Raw genomic sequence first — 19,676 nt, forward strand, 5'->3', positions numbered from 1 at the left:
TTAATGATAATAATAATAACAATAGTAATAATAATAATAATGACAATAATGATAATATGATATTAACCTTATATTGCAATATCTGTAATATGTATAATACACGAAACGTATGTTTTATATATGTATATAATGTAATCGTTATTCTTACAATTGCTTCGTAAGGGATATGGATCAAAGAACGTTCAATTTATATAGTATATATATATATGTGTGTGTGTGTGTATGCGTATATAATATATATATATACACAATTGCCAATCGTATTGGCAGCTAATACGTGCGTACTTGTCATCATAGTTTTGGAATAAAAATGAGACGGAAAGAAAAAAAAAAAAAAAAAAAAGAAAAACGACATTACAATGATGATAATAATAATTATAATATAATAATAATAGTAATAATATTTATTAGTCTTTAGACCGCTTTTGTAGGGCGGTTGGATATGGCGAGTAGGGGATGAATATTATATCTTGGGGGTTGGGGGGGGTAAAAGGGTTAGGGAATCAACAACGAAGAGGATACTACGCTTCGATCTGATCTTCCGTGCTCGGCGTCGTGTCCGGCGCCATAGATAGGTCCTCGGCCATGTCCTCGTCCTGACCCGAATCGTGGCCATGGCTCTCGGAATATTCACGGTCATCTACGCCGTCCTCCTCCTGCTCGGTCGGTGCCTCTAAGAGCTCCCGTTTTATCAGTCTCGATAACTTCCCGCCCTCGGGGCTCTGCCCCTCTTGCTTTATATGCACGCCCGATGGTTCATCCAACGGCGACCTGTCGGGAGCAATTTTAATTATCACGCGGAAAGTCAAAGAGAAAGTTAAACCTGTGACGAACCTACGTCTAAATTCGGATATTCCGAATTCGATGCGACCACAATATTCACCGATCTGAACTGTGGCTGGCCGATTGATCGATTGATCGCAGACTTCGATTAAACGTTCTTACGATCAATCGATAGAATCGTAGGCTTCGATTAATCGTTCTTTCGATTATTCGATCGATCGTAGACTTCGATTAAACGTTCTTACGATCAATCGATAGGATCGTAGGCTTCGATTAATCGTTCTTTCGATGATTCGATCGATCAAAGACTTCAATTAATCGTCCTTTCGATTCCTAGTTTTTTCGAGTAATCGATTGTTCAAAATTTCAATGCATCGTTTGGTCGATTAATCGATTAAACGTCCCTTTCAGTTAACTGTTTTCTCGAACAATCGATCTTTCCAACTAGTGACGTTTTTTCGATTAAACGATCTTTCCAACCAGTCATTTCTTCGATTAATCGATCTTTTCAATGCACCGTTTATTCGATCAATCGATCTTTCCGGTAAATCATTTCTCCAATCAATCACAGGGGAACAGTGAACCGTAGATTACGATTAATCGAATGATCCCACAGCACTTCGTAGCACTGCATTGATTTTTTATTTTTATTTTTGTTTTTATTTTCTCGAGGACTTACATCAAATCGTTGTGGGCTAGAAGATGGTCCTTGTCAGGACTTGTTGCCGTCGATGTGCACATGGAGTTGTTCAAGAAACCCATGTTCGACTCACCAAGCGCAGCCTGGAAATACTCAAATTGCATTAGATTATTAGTCATTATTGGTAGATCGATCGATGCGAATTATTATAGTTTCCGACTTGAGCCGCGGAGAATGAAGATGACTCGCGTGAGTAACGATAACAAACTAGTACAAATCAATCGTTATCTTCGCAGAGTTATAAGATGCCAAAAATAAAAAGAACCAATCTTTCGGATGTCTGATTTGCTTTCGATTAATTTTTGTTTTTTTTATTTTTTCTCCCTGTATTATACATACTTCGCGCGTTCAGCGTCGTTTTTTAGGTAGTTACCTGGAGATTGGCGTTGAGTGCGTCGCCGTACATTGTCGGACTGTGAATTAGAGTTGGACTTTTCGACGGGACACCCCTGAAGATTGGATAAAAAATTTATTGGTTAAAAACAGGTCGAAGAAAGTTGTTTCTTTTTGCCTTTTTTTTTCTTTTCTTTTTTTTTTTTTTCTTTTTTTTACACGCAACAAATTTTTGCCAACGGTAAAACCTGAAAGTTGATTAGTAATCGCTCAAATGTACATATATACAAATGGATTTGATTGTCAGAGCGTTATCGCTGTTTAATTATATGTATATGTAATATATTATAGAGTGGAAGAGAAGATAGAGATATACAAATATATGTGTATAGAATAACATATAGATATATACATAAAGAGAGAGAGAGAGAGAGAGAGAGAGAGAGAGAGAGAGAGAGAATGAAAGAGAGAGAGAAAGATTTAAATAGGTACGTATAAAAACATCTAAAAAATGGTACGGAAAAAGAGAATTTGAAAAAGATTTTCAAAAAGTATTTACCTACCGTTATAACGTTATACACCATACATCGTATAATACGTATAAGTCGGTATGTCGGACATATTCACTTACACGTGTATGCGTGTATAAGTTACGAACAGATGACGGATATCAACGAATTGGCGGAAATTGAGCGAGATTAGATGAAAAAATTCTTAAACATACAGCGCTACCCGTTTCAAATTCCCAACGTAAAGAGACTCAGTTCTTTTTTTTAGGGAAAACAAATCCTTCCTAATACAATTTTCACATTTTTTTTTTTACCTAGATAACCGATGAAGATGAATTTTCATTTGAAACGGGTTTCGTTGTTTATAAATGGCCGTGGGTTACCTCGACTTACCGTTCAACGCTTTTCGTTCGTTTGTCACTGATCTCACATCCACTGGGTGGGTATCAAACTTCAGGAAAGGATCGTCTGAGAGTGCGAGAGAAACGCGATTACCAGCAACATTGGATAATATGAAGGTTGCGAGTAAAAACGTGGATCTCGTTGATATGTACGATTCGTCGCGCATGCATTTAGTGAAAATAATTGAGGATAAAAATATTTTCCCTTTGGCCATTTATGAAACAACTTTTACACCACGGAACTACTGTTATTATAACGATAAGATGTTGAGAAAATTGATAAAGAGAAATAGGACGGAAGAAAGAGTGAGAGAGAGAGAGAGAGATTTAAAAATGCATGCAATAGTACGTAGTAAATATATAAATAGAAATATATGAATATATATGTATATTTTAAGGAGAAAGAGAAAAATAGAGTTGGAAAAATAGTTAGTAAAAGACGATGAGAATGTCCGAAATATATGTATATATATATATATATAATCTTATGATTATTTAAATCTATAATTTTAATTATAGTGCGTGAGAAGAAGGAGGAAAGAATGGAAAAAAAAAATAAAAAAAATAACTAGACGAATTATCAATGAATAATTAATACTATAAGTATATAATGGTCAATGCGTAATGATTATATACCTGTCTCTTGATATCTGATCGATCAAATCGCATTCTCGCGAGTTCTGGATCGCCCGTCACACTTAGGGACTGCACGCGTACTACACTTATATACGTTATCACATGCATGCGCAGTTAAGCAGCTTTTTTCAAGCATCCATTCGCCAAATAATACTCGTGTGTATACCCTGTCCCACATACAAACGCAATAAACGCATCGCAGCTTTACAAAATTAAAACGAAACGCAAGATCTAGACGAAAAAAAAAAGAAATTAAAATAATCCAAATTGGCGACGGATCTACAGAAGTCACGAAAATCAGGATAATCCTCCAAGTGTTTTAAAAACTAAGGAACAATTTTTGAATAACTATTGTCGCAGAATTTTCATATCGTATGTATAAGTAATTGAACTGAACATGGATCTGAAAATTGATGTAAATTTGTATCATTCTTTATATTTTTCAGACATCAATTGAAATTTGACTAGTGATGTAATAAAAACGAAAAATATCTATGCAACATCGGCAAACTTGTGAAAGCTCGAAGCGCCCAGACTTTCGTTTGAAATAAATTGAACTAATGTTTGTAGAATAATAATTCCCCATGCAGGAACTGGTTGAGGGGTGAATAGCAAAGCTTTCGAAAAAACTGCGGAGCAGTGTTGTGGTCGGATAGTTTTTTTTTTTTTTTCGAGATACACAAGCGTGCAGAGACTGAGGACGAATAGACGAGGAATGGGAAACTAACGAGGGAAAGCTACTGCCAAATATACTGGATAACGATTGCGGTTCTGATGTTACATCTATTCTAACTGAAATAATACGAAGCGGGATCAAGTGAACAATACTGTAGACAATGGACGGCTAACTCGGGGGTGGGTATAAAAAGAAGGGCATCGACAAGCACGATGATGCAGGTATACTAACTGGGACTAATTACTTGTCAAAAGGGCCGCCACCTTGTACCTCCCAACTATTCACAGCAATTCGTCTCTCACCCGGAGATGTTGCAACGACTTTACTCAATTCTTAAGTGGCCTATATTTATATATATATATTTTTTTTCTTTTTGTTAGTTTATTTTTTCACTCATAATCATCATCGTGATCACGTTTACCGGACTGATTCACCGTTGGAAATAATCTCCAAGACGAAACGAACGGAACTAGGCAACGAATAAACTATTCGAATGTGCAAAAGCTTGGATAATTACTATGTGGTTTTATAATCGGTTGAAATACAGTTTTAAATGACGGTGTGATTATTTAAATAAGGCTAACCGTTGTTCAGTGTCTACGATACTTTCCATTGCGTAAGTAAAAAAAAAAAAAAATGTTGGCACCGATATTTCTTTTAATTCACAGAAATCTGGAGCGAATCTTTAATCGTGTTCCAAAAATCAACCAACCTCCGAAGTGTGATGTGATATATTTTTTTTTTTTTTAAACTTGTGTATTTTTCAGCTCACGAATAACGCGACCTCCGTAACGTACGTTGTACCATTTCCAACAGTTTATCTACGGTAACTTCTGTCACAAAAATTTCCCAGCAATAGCGTAAAAAGGGAAGTGACAGCGAGTGAGTGAGAAAGAGAAAGAGAGAAAGGATCGGGATACCAAGGCTTCGATTTTAGACGTTTAGTAATCTTGAGTTTAAACTGATAGTTAGACGCGATTCGCGGATCACGGACGTACGAAGAATAGCGAACCAAAGTATTCGAATCCGAACTTTACCGGGGTGAAAAGCTGTTGCGATGTGAACACGAGGGAAGGTGCGGCCTCTTTGCGTGAACAACGACTAAGCGATTCGCGGTCCGGTTTAATGTTACTTTTTTTTTTTTTTTTTTTTTTTTTTTTATCTATACGTTAAGCAAAATTTCTTATCAATTTCTTTATCATTGATTAACGAATTCATTTCTGACCAATAATTTGTTCGTTTTTTGTTGTTTTGCTGTATTTTATTTTATTTTATTTTATTTTTTTTTTCTTTTCCAAAATTTTCTCAACTGCAATTCCTGATTCAAACCGGAGGTACGTATTTCGATAATGCCAGCCATCAGCAGCAGCGCGCAGAATTCTAAAAAGTGGTGGTGCTTACTGTGCGGAGAGGTGGGGTGGAGTGGGTGATGGGGTTGGGTCATATTTCCTGGGGCGGCCGCGGGACAGATGCCGCCGCTTTACGAACTCGGCGTCGTCCACCATCCAGAATGACCCAAAGTCGTCTTCATACCGCACAAAACACTTGTGCAATGATAGATTGGTGCGGATCGCGTTCTGTATACACAGACAAGACCACCAAGAAATAGAGAAAAGAGAGTAAAAAGACAGTTTTTTTTTTTTTTTTTTTTTTTTTTGCGTTGTTTTCCGATTGGATTTCTCTGTTTTCTGCCGTTTTTCTTTCTGTTTTTCATAATTTTTTTTTTTTTTTCTTTAGACTTTTTTTTTTTTTTTTATCATTCTTGTCTCAGCTACGCTGAAGCAACTCTCGGCAAACTGAATATACGTGTGTATATATGTGTATATCCGTGAGATATTTTTATAAAAAATATGTTGCAGAGAAAAAATGGCAAATTATATTGATACAAGAAAGGCGAATTCTTGTTGTTGGTTTTTTTTCTTTCTATAGTGCGTTCGTCGAAGAAAAATGTAAGAAAAAACTCCAAAAACAATTTGGTAATTTAACACATTCATCGATGCGTATGTTGGCTTGTATAATGCAGTATAGTCACAAGTATGTATGTAGTATACAGTATTAAGAAAAGGGGGGTGGGGGGAAACTGTACGGTAGTCACTCTCGTTCTACCTGACGCAGGATAATCTCGCTCCTTACTCTCGAATCAGCTCCGCTACCCAGCAATTTGTAACATGGGCCTCTGCTCACGAGATGCTTCGGTTAGTTGCTGCTGCAAAGCCCTCATGCTTGTTAAGCACACCTCTACCCCACGCCTCACACATCACGCACTCTCTAATACACGTATTATTATCACAGTAGTATTTATGTATGTATATATGTATAGTATATTCGCCTGGAAGTACACGTATCTTCGTATCAGGTGACGAACAAAAAAGATACGCGTACAAATCGGCACGCCACATCCGTATGCAGATGATGATTCGATCGCTATTTTTCGAGCGATTCGTCAACGTATTTAGAATAACACAGGTACACGTGCGATTTAGTTACTCGGGATTTCATTATTGAATATGAAAAATCGTTTATTCGAAATATAGCTCGAGTCGTGGGTCGAAAACTTGACTCATTCGTGCGTTGGCGCGAAGTCAATATGGCCGCGGTCAACCCGCTTGCGATTTTGTTTCGGCGGTAAGATTATTTCCAGCATTCATCTGATGTCAGAATTTATTTCACGCTGAACAAAATAATGGCAAGAATGTTTTAGTCGTGATTTGACCGACGACAAATGCCCGATAACCGAAAACGGAGCTTTCGAAATTCGGTCGTAGCTGTGTACATGTGTTTTCTATGGTTCACTTGTGGTAAAGAAAAATATGAAATATTAGAAATGGTCGATTATCTCACCACGACTCTGTATACGGATACGGTGCATGTATACTGCATAGATATATCGATATCAAAGATGATTCAAGAGACAACGCAACCCATAACATTATGTATATGTATAACATTGACACGCCACGCAAGCAACAATCGCACACAGCACGAAATATGATATAATAAGACGCGACGCGTTGTGACATGTTTTCGACCAATCATCGACAATTTTTATAAGTAACACATAGACGTGGAAATTTTGAGCTGATAGGAGGTTAGGTTCGAAAAATTATAGTGAAATACTTTGTCGCGATAATTGGTCGTTGAAAACGTGACACCGACAAACACAACACAAGCGACATGATAATTACGATAAATATTATATATGTACGAATAATATTATATATAGTATATATATATATATTCATAAAAATATATATATGTATATATATATGATAATGATAATATAAGTATATGTATATGAAAAAGTAGAGAATATAAAAAGTATGTATAGTAGTTTCAAAAAAGACACGAGGATATTTAAAGAGTATGAATATATATGACAGCATATATAGATATATGTAGATATACATATAAATATGAGAGGAGAGATATGTAAAAATACTAGGTATATTATATCTATATATAAGAGGTGAATATTAAAGATGAGGTAAAGAAGCAGCGTATAAAAAGAGTATATAAATATTATAATAGGATAAAAAAGTGTCTATATATATATATAAAAATATTTTCATATACACAGACGTCCAATTGTAACCATATATATGTAATTGCAGCACGTATAACGTTATACCTGTACGTATAACGTAGTGCAATTGATATACGTACACCGATGAACGCATGTGCATACACAGATTGAGAAATGGTAAACAGAGAGATTATTAAATATGTAATGTAATATATAAAATGAGAGACGCGCGTTGTTCGGGGGAACGTACCCAGTCGTGCTGCAAGCGCGCTGCGGACGTCTCTTGTAAAACTCCACTTCGTCCACCGTCCAAACAGCCCCTTTCACGTTTTCGACTCGCATGAAACATTTGTGGAGAGACAGGTTGTGTCGCACTGCGTTCTATACAAAATAATAAACACATACTAAATAAGCAACGCAAAAACCAACGAAGCATAACTCAACGATGGATAGGTATGGTGGGGGTTTGGTGTTGGTAAGTAAGATATCTATCATTTTTTGACGCGCCCGATTGCGCTGACTGGATCTTTTTTTTTTGTACGAGCAATAACGTCGATAATAATAATAATAATGGAAAAAGATAAATAATAAAAATCATAAGAACCAATCAAATCAGAAAATCAATTCAACAACCAGCTATTAAATCAGGGTAATTGTACGGGAAATGATAGTGAATAATTCAACACAACAATCGTAATATATATAAGTCGGGAACACTGCGGAATTATGTAATACAAGTATAATGTAAATATTATACAGGATATCCGTTGATCAACTTCATACTTCAAAGAGTACATATCCGAGACAACTGCATAGTTTTCACAAGGTGCGACTTTGACGGTTTATTTGAGAAACATCACGTGCGCACGGTATAAGAGTGAATTCTCAGCTTTTGGATTTCCCACAACGGATAAAATTGTACCCAAACTGTTCTAGCCATGATTTAGTTTAACGTGAAATAGCGCACGAAAACTGGGAAGCAATACGAAGATTGTTACAGCCTGAATAAAATCCGAAGCGGGTCAACGGCGGCCATATTGAAGTGGTAAGATGACTTCTGCGCAGCAAGTTAGAAAACTGTCTTTTGATATTTGAATAATTCACTCGCATGCGTACGATTATCTGGTCTTCCAATATTCAACCACCGATTGCTTCACGGAATTTTAATTTGAAATTGATTAACGGACAGGTACGTACGCCTAAAAACGTATTCAGAAACAGTCACATGACGAACAAGCACACACGCATATACATATTATATAAAATAACACAGGAGTGTATGCATTTGTATATACATACATATATTCATATGTATATGCGTGTTGATTGCATTCCTCGACTCTGAATATGATATCTATATAAATATAAATATAAATATGCACAGCTAAAATTCTAGGCAACTAGGGGTAACAACACACATTCATGCCACGACGGATTACGTCGTATTAAAGAAAAACGACGTAGTTATTCCCGAACAGTTTTCCGTCTCAGATTTTCAGCTCGCTCCTGCAGCCCGAACAACGATCAACAGTTGACAATCACCGGACTTCTTCTTCTCAATCTTCTCGGTAGTTCTTTCTTCTTGTTCTTCTACCTCGTATCGTTGATACCTAAACGCTTTTTTTCCTTCTTGAATAGTTGTTGATTGATTTTTTTTTTTTTTTTGTGTCGTATTTAGTCTTTTGTTTTGTTTTTCATTTTGAACATAGAACCATGCGAGGCAAAGCTTTGGCAATACATACGTTTATCACATACACACGCACGCACACACACGTCACGCTGCACCCACATACACGCGCATACATGTATAGATGTATTATATATCATCATTCGTTAAACAATTAAATCGATATTAGTTTCATTCCCACCGGTTATACATTCTAAATGAGTTAATCTGCCCTTTATTGCGCTTTTCACTTTATTTTGATTAATATACGTAAATTTGGGACTTTAAGAAACATTTTCGCATTCTCGCCGGTTGCGGCAATCCTCGAGGGTTTAAATAAAATGCTTGAAATGAATACCGCGACCGTATAAATGAATTTTTCACGCACAACGGGACCTGAACCCCCCTCCCGCCGTGGCAAAAATATCGTAGAAACATGAGTAATTTTCCATCATTGAAATGGACTGAGAAAGAAAGCGGGAGCAAAAAAACCCGAGTATAACGAGATGGAAGCGCGAATTTATAAACCACAAAACACAAAAAAAAAAAAAAAAAAGAAACCATACAAATTGCACGGAGCTGAAATTCAATTTCACCAAAATAAGTTTCTCGAACATGAGAATGAGGACAACGTTCAATGTGATTTCGAAAAACCCATAAAATCGGGTGTTCACGAATTTGACTGTGTATATTTGAGTAATAAGTCACAAATCAAAGAACTCGTAGAATAATATGGCTTCTCGATGATTGAAATCTCAATGTGTCACGATTTTTAGGTTAGATTATTATCACGAAAACTGATTAGCGAATTGATTGCCCTGCTTGAATCGGATGAAAAATAATTTTCAACGCATAGATTGTCATTATTATTTTTATCTATATCGAAGGATGCTACGAATACTTTAATATTATTTGTTTGAACCCTTGTACGAAATTTTCTCAAATTATTTTCTTTTTGATTTTTTTTTTTTTTTTTGTCATTTTTTTTGTCATTTTTTTGTCATTTTCGTTTTTTGATTCATGAAAAGTATACCTTCCACGTTGCCGCGTTGCGCCTGAAGTAGCAGAACGTATTTTGGAACCAGTTGTAGATCTCGTTGAGCGTCAACTGCTTGTCCGGCGATTCGATTATCGACTATAACAAGAGAGGACAACGAAACACAAAATAAAATAATGAGAAATAAAAATTTTTAGCCACAATTTGACACTTTTGAAAAATGCATTAGAATCAATGTGCTCGTGCAATGTCGACTCACTTACCTGACGAATGAGAGAAGCGTAAGTGAAGGGTGGCCTGACGTCGGCGTTTTTGTAAAACTCCCGGTTGCGCTGAATTTCTGAAAATCAACGATAACGCGATTGAGGAAATTGTAAATAACGAAAGAAAATCAAACACTCGGAATCGAACCTACGATTTGAATAACGTGGAAACAATGTAATAATCAGAATCTTGATGAGAATTACACGTTTATTCATACGACTATATCAACGTATACGGGAACAATCTTTTGAAACCTGAAAATCAACCGCGCATGCGCGAGTTTTATCGGCTGTTCGTGCAGGCTGGCCAACCCGAGTTTCAGCTGTCAAACTGCTTCTGCCGGCGATGTAGTTGATACGAATTTTCGAGGTTAGAATCTCAAATAATTGAGGCAGTGACTCGAAAGGGTTTGGGAAACGTTCGTTGTTGGGTCGGAAAGTTTATTCTTCAAAGAACGGTCGGAATTTAATGCTTATGCTCGTTTAAAATTCAAACGTACACATTTCGCGTACGTTGGCCTGCCTGCATCGCAGACAAAAATATCGCTGCGGGAAGATTTCGCCGACCAATGAGATTGAATTATTTGGCGCATGCGCGGTTGACTTTTAAGTATCAGGAAATTGTCCCGGTATATGTTATGTATAGGGACCAACGATTTTCACGATTTTTCGATTTCCGTATACTGGTAAAAGGTACACAGAGGACCAATGTCATATTTGGATTATTCTAGGGTTCTTTTTGGAAAGAAGATGGTGGTGGTGACAGTACCTTGTTGAACGTCTAGGCCAGCGCGCTCCAGCATGTAGGGCAGCCCTACACGATGGGGAGGGCGGGCAGCACAAGTAGTAAAGAAATAACATAACCATTGATGAACGTTATCACTAATCAATAACAAACAATAACTATGTGCGAAACGAACACTTATTGCAAAATCCATGTTCAAAATTGGTCAATTAATTTCCAGTTATAAGTTTCAGACAAATAAAAGTGGCGTTCAAATTTCTTTGGGAAGTGAGCATACCTGTAGACTAATTAATTATGCTTAGGTTATTATTGATTACAAAGGTTGGTGAGTTAAAAATCGACACCCTTTTCTATAATTTTGTTAGCAGAGAGCCGAACACCAAGTATTTATCAAATTGTTATACTTGTAAGCAGCGAGTATCTCTTCGACAGTACAAAAATGTAGAATACTAGAATAACGAAAAAAAGCTGAGACGTCAATACCTGGTTTTAAAATATTTCGAAACAGTAGAAAATCTGTTCGATTCTTTAGATTTCGATAATAACACCGGTCGACACGAATTTTGAGTCTGGGTCTTATTTATCAACGTAAAAAAGACGAAAAAAAAAACAATCGTTACTAGTAATAAATAAAGGTTGTGGTTATTATTCGATGCATAGAATCGAAATTTATTCGTCTCGATAAAAGCTGTGTAATTTGACAAATACCCAATGTGCGACCACTCCGTGATGACAATATTAATAAGAATCTGTTTTTGGTTAACCAACGTTCCTAAGGAAGACCCGAATTAATTTTGCCGAGGAAGAAAGTGAAGTAGTCTAGGTAAAAACTGCGAAGTCAAAGACGGTTAAACGGAGAATCAATTAATCTTACCACCGGCCAAGGACAGCGCAGACTTGTCGCTGATCCTCCTGCGGATTGGTCCGGCCATCGACGGCATACTGGGCATGCTAGGCATGCTCCCTGGCATGTTGGGCATCGGTGGCATACCTGGCATTGTCGACATGTTCGGCAGGGGCGGCATCGAGGCTGGCCCACCTGAAGAGGGATGTTGACTGCTGGCCGGCGATCTGACGGCGGAAACGAGTGCCGACATCGATACCGGCGAGACCTGGGACACCCCGAAATTAGGGGGCGGTTGGCTCATCAACGCCGAGGACAAATTAAGTTTCGGTAAACTCGAGCCAGTCTGAAAAAAGGCGACGAACATGTTACAGGTACTGGTGAAATCTAGCTATTTGGCGTTTTCCGGCTAAGGCCCGACTAGATCCTGACTAGCGTTCCTTACCGGGGCCCAGATGGGGCCCAAAAATTTTTCCCGACCAGTCTTTCCTGGTCCGAAAAAAGAACATGTCCACGATAAACGGTGCCTGGAGTATTTTTCTCTACTTAGATTTTTCCGGTAAGATGTCGGGGAACTCTGCAGATTTGGATCAGAAAGTCGGACAGAAGCTGCAGGATATTATAATCAAGTTTTTTGCGGTAGTAATCCAATGACTGGGGGATAAATTGAGGTTTCCCGGCTAAGGCCCGACTAGATCCTGACTAGCGTTCCTTACCGGGGCCCAGACGGGGTCCACAAATTTTTCCCGACCAGTCTTTCCTGGTCCGAAAAAAAACATGTCCACGATAAACGGTGCCTGGAGTATTTTTCCCTATTTAGATTTTCGCGGTAAGATGTCGGGAGGCTTTAGAGATTCGGATCAGAGAGTCGGACAGAAGCTGCAAGGGATTACAATCAAGTTCTTTTGCGGTAGTAATCCTATGACTATATATAAGTAAATTAGCACCAACGGAGTTGAAATGTCTCGCAGCAGTCTTGGCTGAAAAGGAATGTAAAATGTAAAAAAGGAAAGAGATCACCGAGGGGAGTGAGTAGATTGAAAAGATTTTTCTCGAAGGGTGTTGCAGATGCAGAGGGATTACACGCTAAAGATATTCGAGTCGGGAATCTTACCTGCACAGGCCGGGATGTATTAAGAGAGTTAAACCGATATTGATATTCCGGGACTGCCCAAGTTGTTAGGGGTTTTAATTAAGGTGATATAAATCCGGCCCGATATGAATTATTAATATCAACTCCATGCATAAATTAGCAGGATTCTCAAAGCTTCGGCATCAGCCGAAACGGCGAACGAAACGACGGCGTTTCGGGTCGCCAAAAACTTTTACGGAATCACGAACAACGCCAATTTACCTCCACCATTACCCTCTCACTCACTTACCGATGATTCCGAGGACTTGGGGGGTTCGGGTGACGCCATCTGCTTGGCCACATGCAAATGGTGCATCATCGCCGTAAGTCTGTCCCGCTCCTTCTGCAGCTGGATTTCAAGCTGGGAAACAACCTGCATCTGAACTCTCGCTTGGGCCGTCGATCTGTCGTCCAATGTGTGCTCGGTGTTTAGGTGTCTGGAATTGGCACAAGGTTGTTTCGATTACGAAAACACAGACGGAACACCGGACCATAAGACGATAAGAATGCGCCTGGGAGCGGCCATCTCTAACGGTTTTTCGAAAGGCGAATGGCGAGATTAGATTGAAGGAAGACGGAGGAAGTGGTCGAATCTCTTGAATATTGATGAGACGGAGGCAATTAGCGTTTTCCCTCATTCCTTGCCCCCCCTTTTTTTATTTTCAACCAACGGTTTGTACCGATACAGGAAATCGTGGGGACACGATCGAGGAGAGACTTTCCGTTTTTTTTTTTTCTTCATTTCTCACTTTCTCCATATCAAATATTTCCCAATTTTCCATCACAACCAAACCCGATCTCTTCCCAATTCCGCATAAAATACGAAAATTTCCGGGAAACTCTGTACGCATACCTATGTATTGTGTGAAATTATTATTCTGCAAGACTTACTTAAGGAATGCCTGATAATCTTCACAGATCACTTCACAGCCTGGCCATTTGCATACCCCATGACCGTAGAGCGGATGAGCTTTCTCGTTGCTTGACACGTCTAACGGCTTTTCGTCGAGAGAGGACGTGCCGTTCATTTCCGACCGGCGACCGGAGACGATTGAATTTAACAACCCTACAGACAGATACACGACATTGCAGTCAAGAGAAGAAACGGTTCTACGACCCATCCTCGACGATTCTTCCGTTACACGTCTCACGACTTACCGTTCAGACCTCCCCCGGATTTGTGCGGATTCGAATTCTGGTGAACTTCCGTTCCGTCGGACGGCTCATTTTTCCAAACTGTCATACCGTCACCGGGCTGTAGACCTGAATTTTCAAATTCTCTCATTCACCTCGAGGTAAAGCTTAAGCGAAATATTGTTGATCGTTCTACTCTTGTGCCAAGATCGCGTCTCCTTATGTGTAAATTAGGGTGGTCCTTACTCAGGGTGTTGACGAATTTTTTCCGTTCCACACCTCAGATCAACTTCAAATAATTAAAAAAACAATTGACTAATTTTTTCAAATTTTTACCCAAGTCAAAATTTCTCCCATCTTATTTCGATGAGAAACTTCGATCACAATGCGGACTATGTTGGAGTTGAAGTAAGAATCTGAGAAAATTAGACAATTGTTTTCGAAATATTTGAAGTTGATTCGGGGGGTGGGGTGGAAAAAATTCGTCAACACCTTAGATAAGAACCGTCCTAATGTACGTAAATTCGTGGTAGGATCGAGACGAGGATTTATTGCAGAAAAATTACCATAATTTCAAATCTATCAATCTATCCCGTATCTTCGATATTTTCAATTATTCGAGTTCAAATTAAGAACTGTACATTTATTTTTAGTTAAAATCAGTGTCTTATTTTCAACAGCGAATAGCAGGTCTTAAACTGTATCGAAAAACCCGCATAGTTTTTTTTTTTTTCTTTCTTTCACTCATCATGCCATGAGCGATCGATCCTCGCAATCGATAATACCTAAACAAAGCTCCATCAAGCATATTGTAAGGTCACGTGAATTCAGCTTGTATTATATTGTGAAAGAAAAAAAGTATGTTGCTTGTTATGCACATTTTAATCTGAAGCGAACGTGTGAATGTTATTATATGTGCTTTGGAAGAGATCTTCTTTGGTTATCTGTATATATGTATATATGTGTATATATATATATATATATATATACGTATAGTCCATTATATATATATATACACATATATACATATCACGTGTGAATCAAACCTGCGCATAACAATAATAATAATCTCAAGGTTTCAGTTGATGAGGAGGCGTTCAGGGGTGAAAACGGAAGTGCAAGGGAAACCCCAATGATATCGGGGTTAATTGACGGGGTTGGAATATAATAAAGGGACGGGCAAGTTTGCTTCACACGTGAACTTCGTATGGAAAATTATAGGTAGATTAGTTTCGTTTCACTTCTCAAGTCTCAAGTTTCTATTTTATTTTTTTTTTTTTGCTGTTCTACAGTGCTCGACACGACGAAATTTTGCATTTCTCTTCAAAGTGCGAAATAATGTGATACAGCGAATGATTGAATGTCGTTGAAACGAAATCAAGGAGAAAAAAAAAAAAAAAGAAAAAGAAAAATGACCCGAACGAAACGATTAGAAAAGAAGAGAGAGAAAAAAAAAAAAAAAAAATTGCAAGCTCGTTGTAATTTCAACGTACATACGAAAAATTGATCGATTGTCAGATATCGTTCGTTGATTTATTTATTGCGGATGATTTTTACAGTGAAATATATTTTGCCCGTGGTTAGGGGGAAACTTTGTGTGAAAAAGATGGGGTGGGGTGGGGTGGGGTGGGGTGGGGGGGATAAGGTTTGGAATTAATCGCGCGTTCCTTCGAATCTTGAAACCGAAAGTTGCTCACTGGTGAGAAACGTGGTGGGAATCGGGTAGGAAATGATGCCTCCAACACCAACCTACCTTAGATACGTGACTGCGCATTGTTCTTCACATGAGATCATCTTCGGTAGTTTACTCTTAGCGGTACGTCTTACTATAAACAAAATAAAATTGTTTAACGTATTTGTCACGTGTCTCGGATTCATTACGACGGCTGGCTATGATATCTGCCGCGACTTACGCAGTCGCGGAGCATCGTCGATATGTATAATTTGACATCGTGCCGTGAAAGACGGGACCGAGTCGGAAAGAAAGAGAAAGAGAAAGAAAGATAGGCGGTAATGCGAAATTGAAAATATTTTCCCGCTCCTACAACCGCCGTTGCGAACAAAATATTATATGCGCGACAAAAAAAACAAAAAAGTTGTACCAAACTTTGTTTGCTCATACAATTTTCATATTATTTCTCTCTCTCTCTCTCTCTCTCTCTCTCTCTCTCTCCTTCTTCTCTGAACATTGCCTGGATCGACAACAAGGCTCAGCCACACTTGAGATAAACAAATACGCGGAATTGTGCATGAGACAGATGGATATCGCACTTTGCACGGGTTTGCAAATATTGAAGAAAAACACACCGCAGAGAAAGAAGGAGAGAGTGTGTGTGTGTGAGAGAGAGAGAGAGAGAGAGAGAGAGAGAGATACAGAGCCGTATGCAATAATGGTGTATCAGTTATTGTACGTGCTCGCATAATTAACAAACTAATCGCGATACCGGATCGTGACGTGTAAGTCGCGTATTAGTGCGTCGTTTCAAAGTACAATTTATATTCTTCAACGGCAACATATATACACCTCTACTCGAGTGCAATAACATTATTGTTAACCGTAGATGTACGCGATATGGCAGCAGCAGCAACAACAACAACAACAATAATGATGACGATGACAGTGATAACAAAAGAGAGGAAGAGAATAAAAGGGAGAGAGAGAAAAAACAAAAAAAAAAAAAACGAAAAAAAAAAAAAAATTGAAAAGAAACAACAAAATTTATCCAAGAAACAAAAACTTGGCACCGCAGCATCGCGGTTATCGGATAATTCATCATGTAATATTTTCTTCACAACTCAACGCCGGAGTCACTCACCCGACGAGTGATTGTGACCCTGAAGACCAAGACCCTGCTGCAGTAGATACTGTCGCTGGGTAATCTGGAGCTGCTGTATTAGCTGTTGCTGCTGTAACGCGAGCTGCTGAAGAGGTGCCGACGCCTTCTTCTTGTCCGCCGTCTGCAGTAGGTGCGTTTGTTGTATTAAATTGAGTTGCAGCTGCTCTTGAAGCTGCTGCATAGCTTGTTCCAACTGTTTCCTACCCAATTCGGCTAGCTGCTGTTGATGCTGAAACGTGGAAATGGATTATCATTACCGTCGGGAATCGTTCATCGGACTAATATACATGCGTACATGGTCTTACGTTCGAATTCACACAGCGTAATATCTTGTGAACGGCGCGTTTTTGAAAGATGAAAAAAAACAAAAAAAAACAAATGTTTGAAATAAAAATTTTATCATGCATTATCGTACCATTCTTTCTGTGGATTGCTTTTTCAAACGAAAATGTGTCTTTTTTGTTTTACAGATTTCGATCCTGCAGAATAAAAAAAAAAAAAAAAAAAATTGAAAACTTATATTTCAACCATTTTTCTTTACGACACAAGATTTTCAAGATTTCTCAAAATCAATAATAAATGTACTTTGTGAAACGTTAAATTAAGACCAAAAGTTATTTCAATACATTATATAAGAGCCGGTGTCTGAACAAAAAGACTCAATAGGACTCGTTTCTTGGTTTCATTGTCAGTCGCTGATTAGAATAAAATTCGGCGTATATCATTATCCGTAGATCTAGTATCTCGATGATCATCTTGATCTTACGACGCGTCGCGTTACCGTCTAAAAAGTGTCAGTTACGCAGAAACGTAGGGTGTTGTTAATATTTCAAGGTATGGGGGGGGGGGTATGAAAATAAACTGAGCGTGTGCTCAGAAAAGGGTGCAGCGTAGAGGGATAAAGAAAGAGAGAGAAAGAGAGAGAGAGAGAGAGAGTGAGACGAAAATAGGGGATGGAAACGGGGCGAACGAAGCTTTCCTCCGGTTCACCCTTCCTTCACCCTCCGCGGAAGGTTGCGCGACAAATAATTAAAAATCAGATCAATAGTGTAACACTCACCCTAGCTACGGTTTGAGAAAAATGGTGATGGTGGTGGTGATTCCAGCAGATTTCAGGATACTACGTTATAACGAACGGTGGCGTTTCAAAAAAACATGGATAATAAATTGTTGCGAGGTTCGTTCGTTCTTTACTCCTGATGCAGCACAGAGCGATTCCTTTTTCCTGTTTTCTAATTTTTTTTTTTTTTTTTTTTTTCTACCAATATACCTCTACTTGAACCGATCTCGCAAAACGAACAAGTCCCCCCCTCCCCCACCCCACCCGCGCTCCACCATCCCTCCTCTCTGTTCGCTAATTTAAACGTGGTTATACAAAACAACATCTCCACTACAATTATAATCTGGCTGGGTAATCATTATAAATGAAATTTCTTTCACTGGATTAATTGTTATCGCAGTTGTTATATACAGCTTGTACAATTTACGCATACTTTCGTTTCTCTTTATTTTTGTTTTTGTTTTGCTGATGCGGCGACGTGATAAACGGTCGTTCCGTTGCTACTAAGGATCGCGAATTATAATTCACATATATACATATATACCAAGAATGCAGGAATAATATGAAGAATAAGAAAAGTTCGGCTAAAATATCCTCGGGCGTGTAACCGATGGGTAAAAACGGGGGGTGGGGGTTTGAGTCGCGGGGGAGGGAAGAAAAAGCAGGGTGAGTTCGGTCTCCAGGCAATTAACTATCGCCATCAGCCACTCACCCTCTCCCCCCCCCCCCCCCTCTCACTCTCTCTCTCTGTCCGCTTGTTTGTCTTTGGTGTTCGCCGTCACGAATGCCGTGGTCCCCACCCTGCTGCCCGTTTCCTTCCGGGCAATGAGATGCCCCCAACCCCCGGTCCCTTTTAATCCAACGCAATTTTTTATTTATCAGTGTATTTTTCAACGCCGGCACGCTGTTGTTATATAAATGTGCCTGTTTTGCAAACAGCTGTTTACCGGTAGACGTGAATACACGTACGTAAAACCCATACGGTTCTTCCGTACAACAGATTCTTTTTTTCTTCAGTACTTATGCAATTGTATATTACACCTCGTGACGTTCGTTCCGCCGGTCGTATATGTACTAAAAAAAAAAAAATTTATTCCTTTTCTTTCATTTTTCTGCCATCCGCTTTTTAAAGAGCATAGAGAATTAACCAAGCTTCGTAGGTGGAAGAGGATTATCTCCGGGGGGTAACAAGCTTCGGTAATAATTTGGTGGAAAGGACGTTTCACTTCCGCCGATTCGGTGACCGTCTGACCTTTCCGCAGATCCCCGTTACTCGGTGTAATAATATCGCGGCTTGGGGTGTCTAGATATCTGAGGATCACGGCCAGGGCGCAGTGAGTTAAATAAACATTGAAAGCTTCCAGAAAATACATCGTCTATAGGGTATATGTACAATTTTAGGATACTTTAGCACCGCGTGTGGACCATCAATTGATC

At 38.7% G+C, this 19,676-nt stretch overlaps 1 protein-coding gene across 7 annotated transcripts in view; it reads right to left on the reverse strand.

Moving 5' to 3' along the window:
• Positions 1 to 108: 108 nt before the first annotated feature.
• LOC124305111 (forkhead box protein P1) overlaps positions 109 to 19,676 on the reverse strand; it is a 212,223-nt gene continuing 192,655 nt past the window's right edge. For 5 of the 7 annotated variants that reach the window (XM_046764169.1, XM_046764173.1, XM_046764174.1 and 2 more), the window contains 12 exons: positions 17,159 to 17,408; positions 14,367 to 14,471; positions 14,100 to 14,274; positions 13,459 to 13,645; positions 12,107 to 12,422; positions 11,257 to 11,301; positions 10,488 to 10,564; positions 10,261 to 10,362; positions 7,812 to 7,942; positions 1,857 to 1,932; positions 1,463 to 1,575; positions 109 to 771 (listed from right to left, as the gene is read on the reverse strand). In XM_046764169.1, the coding sequence (XP_046620125.1) occupies positions 522 to 771; positions 1,463 to 1,575; positions 1,857 to 1,932; positions 7,812 to 7,942; positions 10,261 to 10,362; positions 10,488 to 10,564; positions 11,257 to 11,301; positions 12,107 to 12,422; positions 13,459 to 13,645; positions 14,100 to 14,274; positions 14,367 to 14,471; positions 17,159 to 17,408 (1,827 nt within the window). In that variant the 3' untranslated portion in view covers positions 109 to 521. The remainder of the gene's footprint in view (positions 772 to 1,462; positions 1,576 to 1,856; positions 1,933 to 7,811; positions 7,943 to 10,260; positions 10,363 to 10,487; positions 10,565 to 11,256; positions 11,302 to 12,106; positions 12,423 to 13,458; positions 13,646 to 14,099; positions 14,275 to 14,366; positions 14,472 to 17,158; positions 17,409 to 19,676) is intronic. The other 2 variants (XM_046764170.1, XM_046764171.1) reach the window with 2 other exon arrangements.

The sequence above is a fragment of the Neodiprion virginianus genome, chromosome 5, assembly GCF_021901495.1.
Source record: "Neodiprion virginianus isolate iyNeoVirg1 chromosome 5, iyNeoVirg1.1, whole genome shotgun sequence".
Classification (NCBI taxonomy): Eukaryota; Metazoa; Arthropoda; class Insecta; order Hymenoptera; family Diprionidae; genus Neodiprion; species Neodiprion virginianus.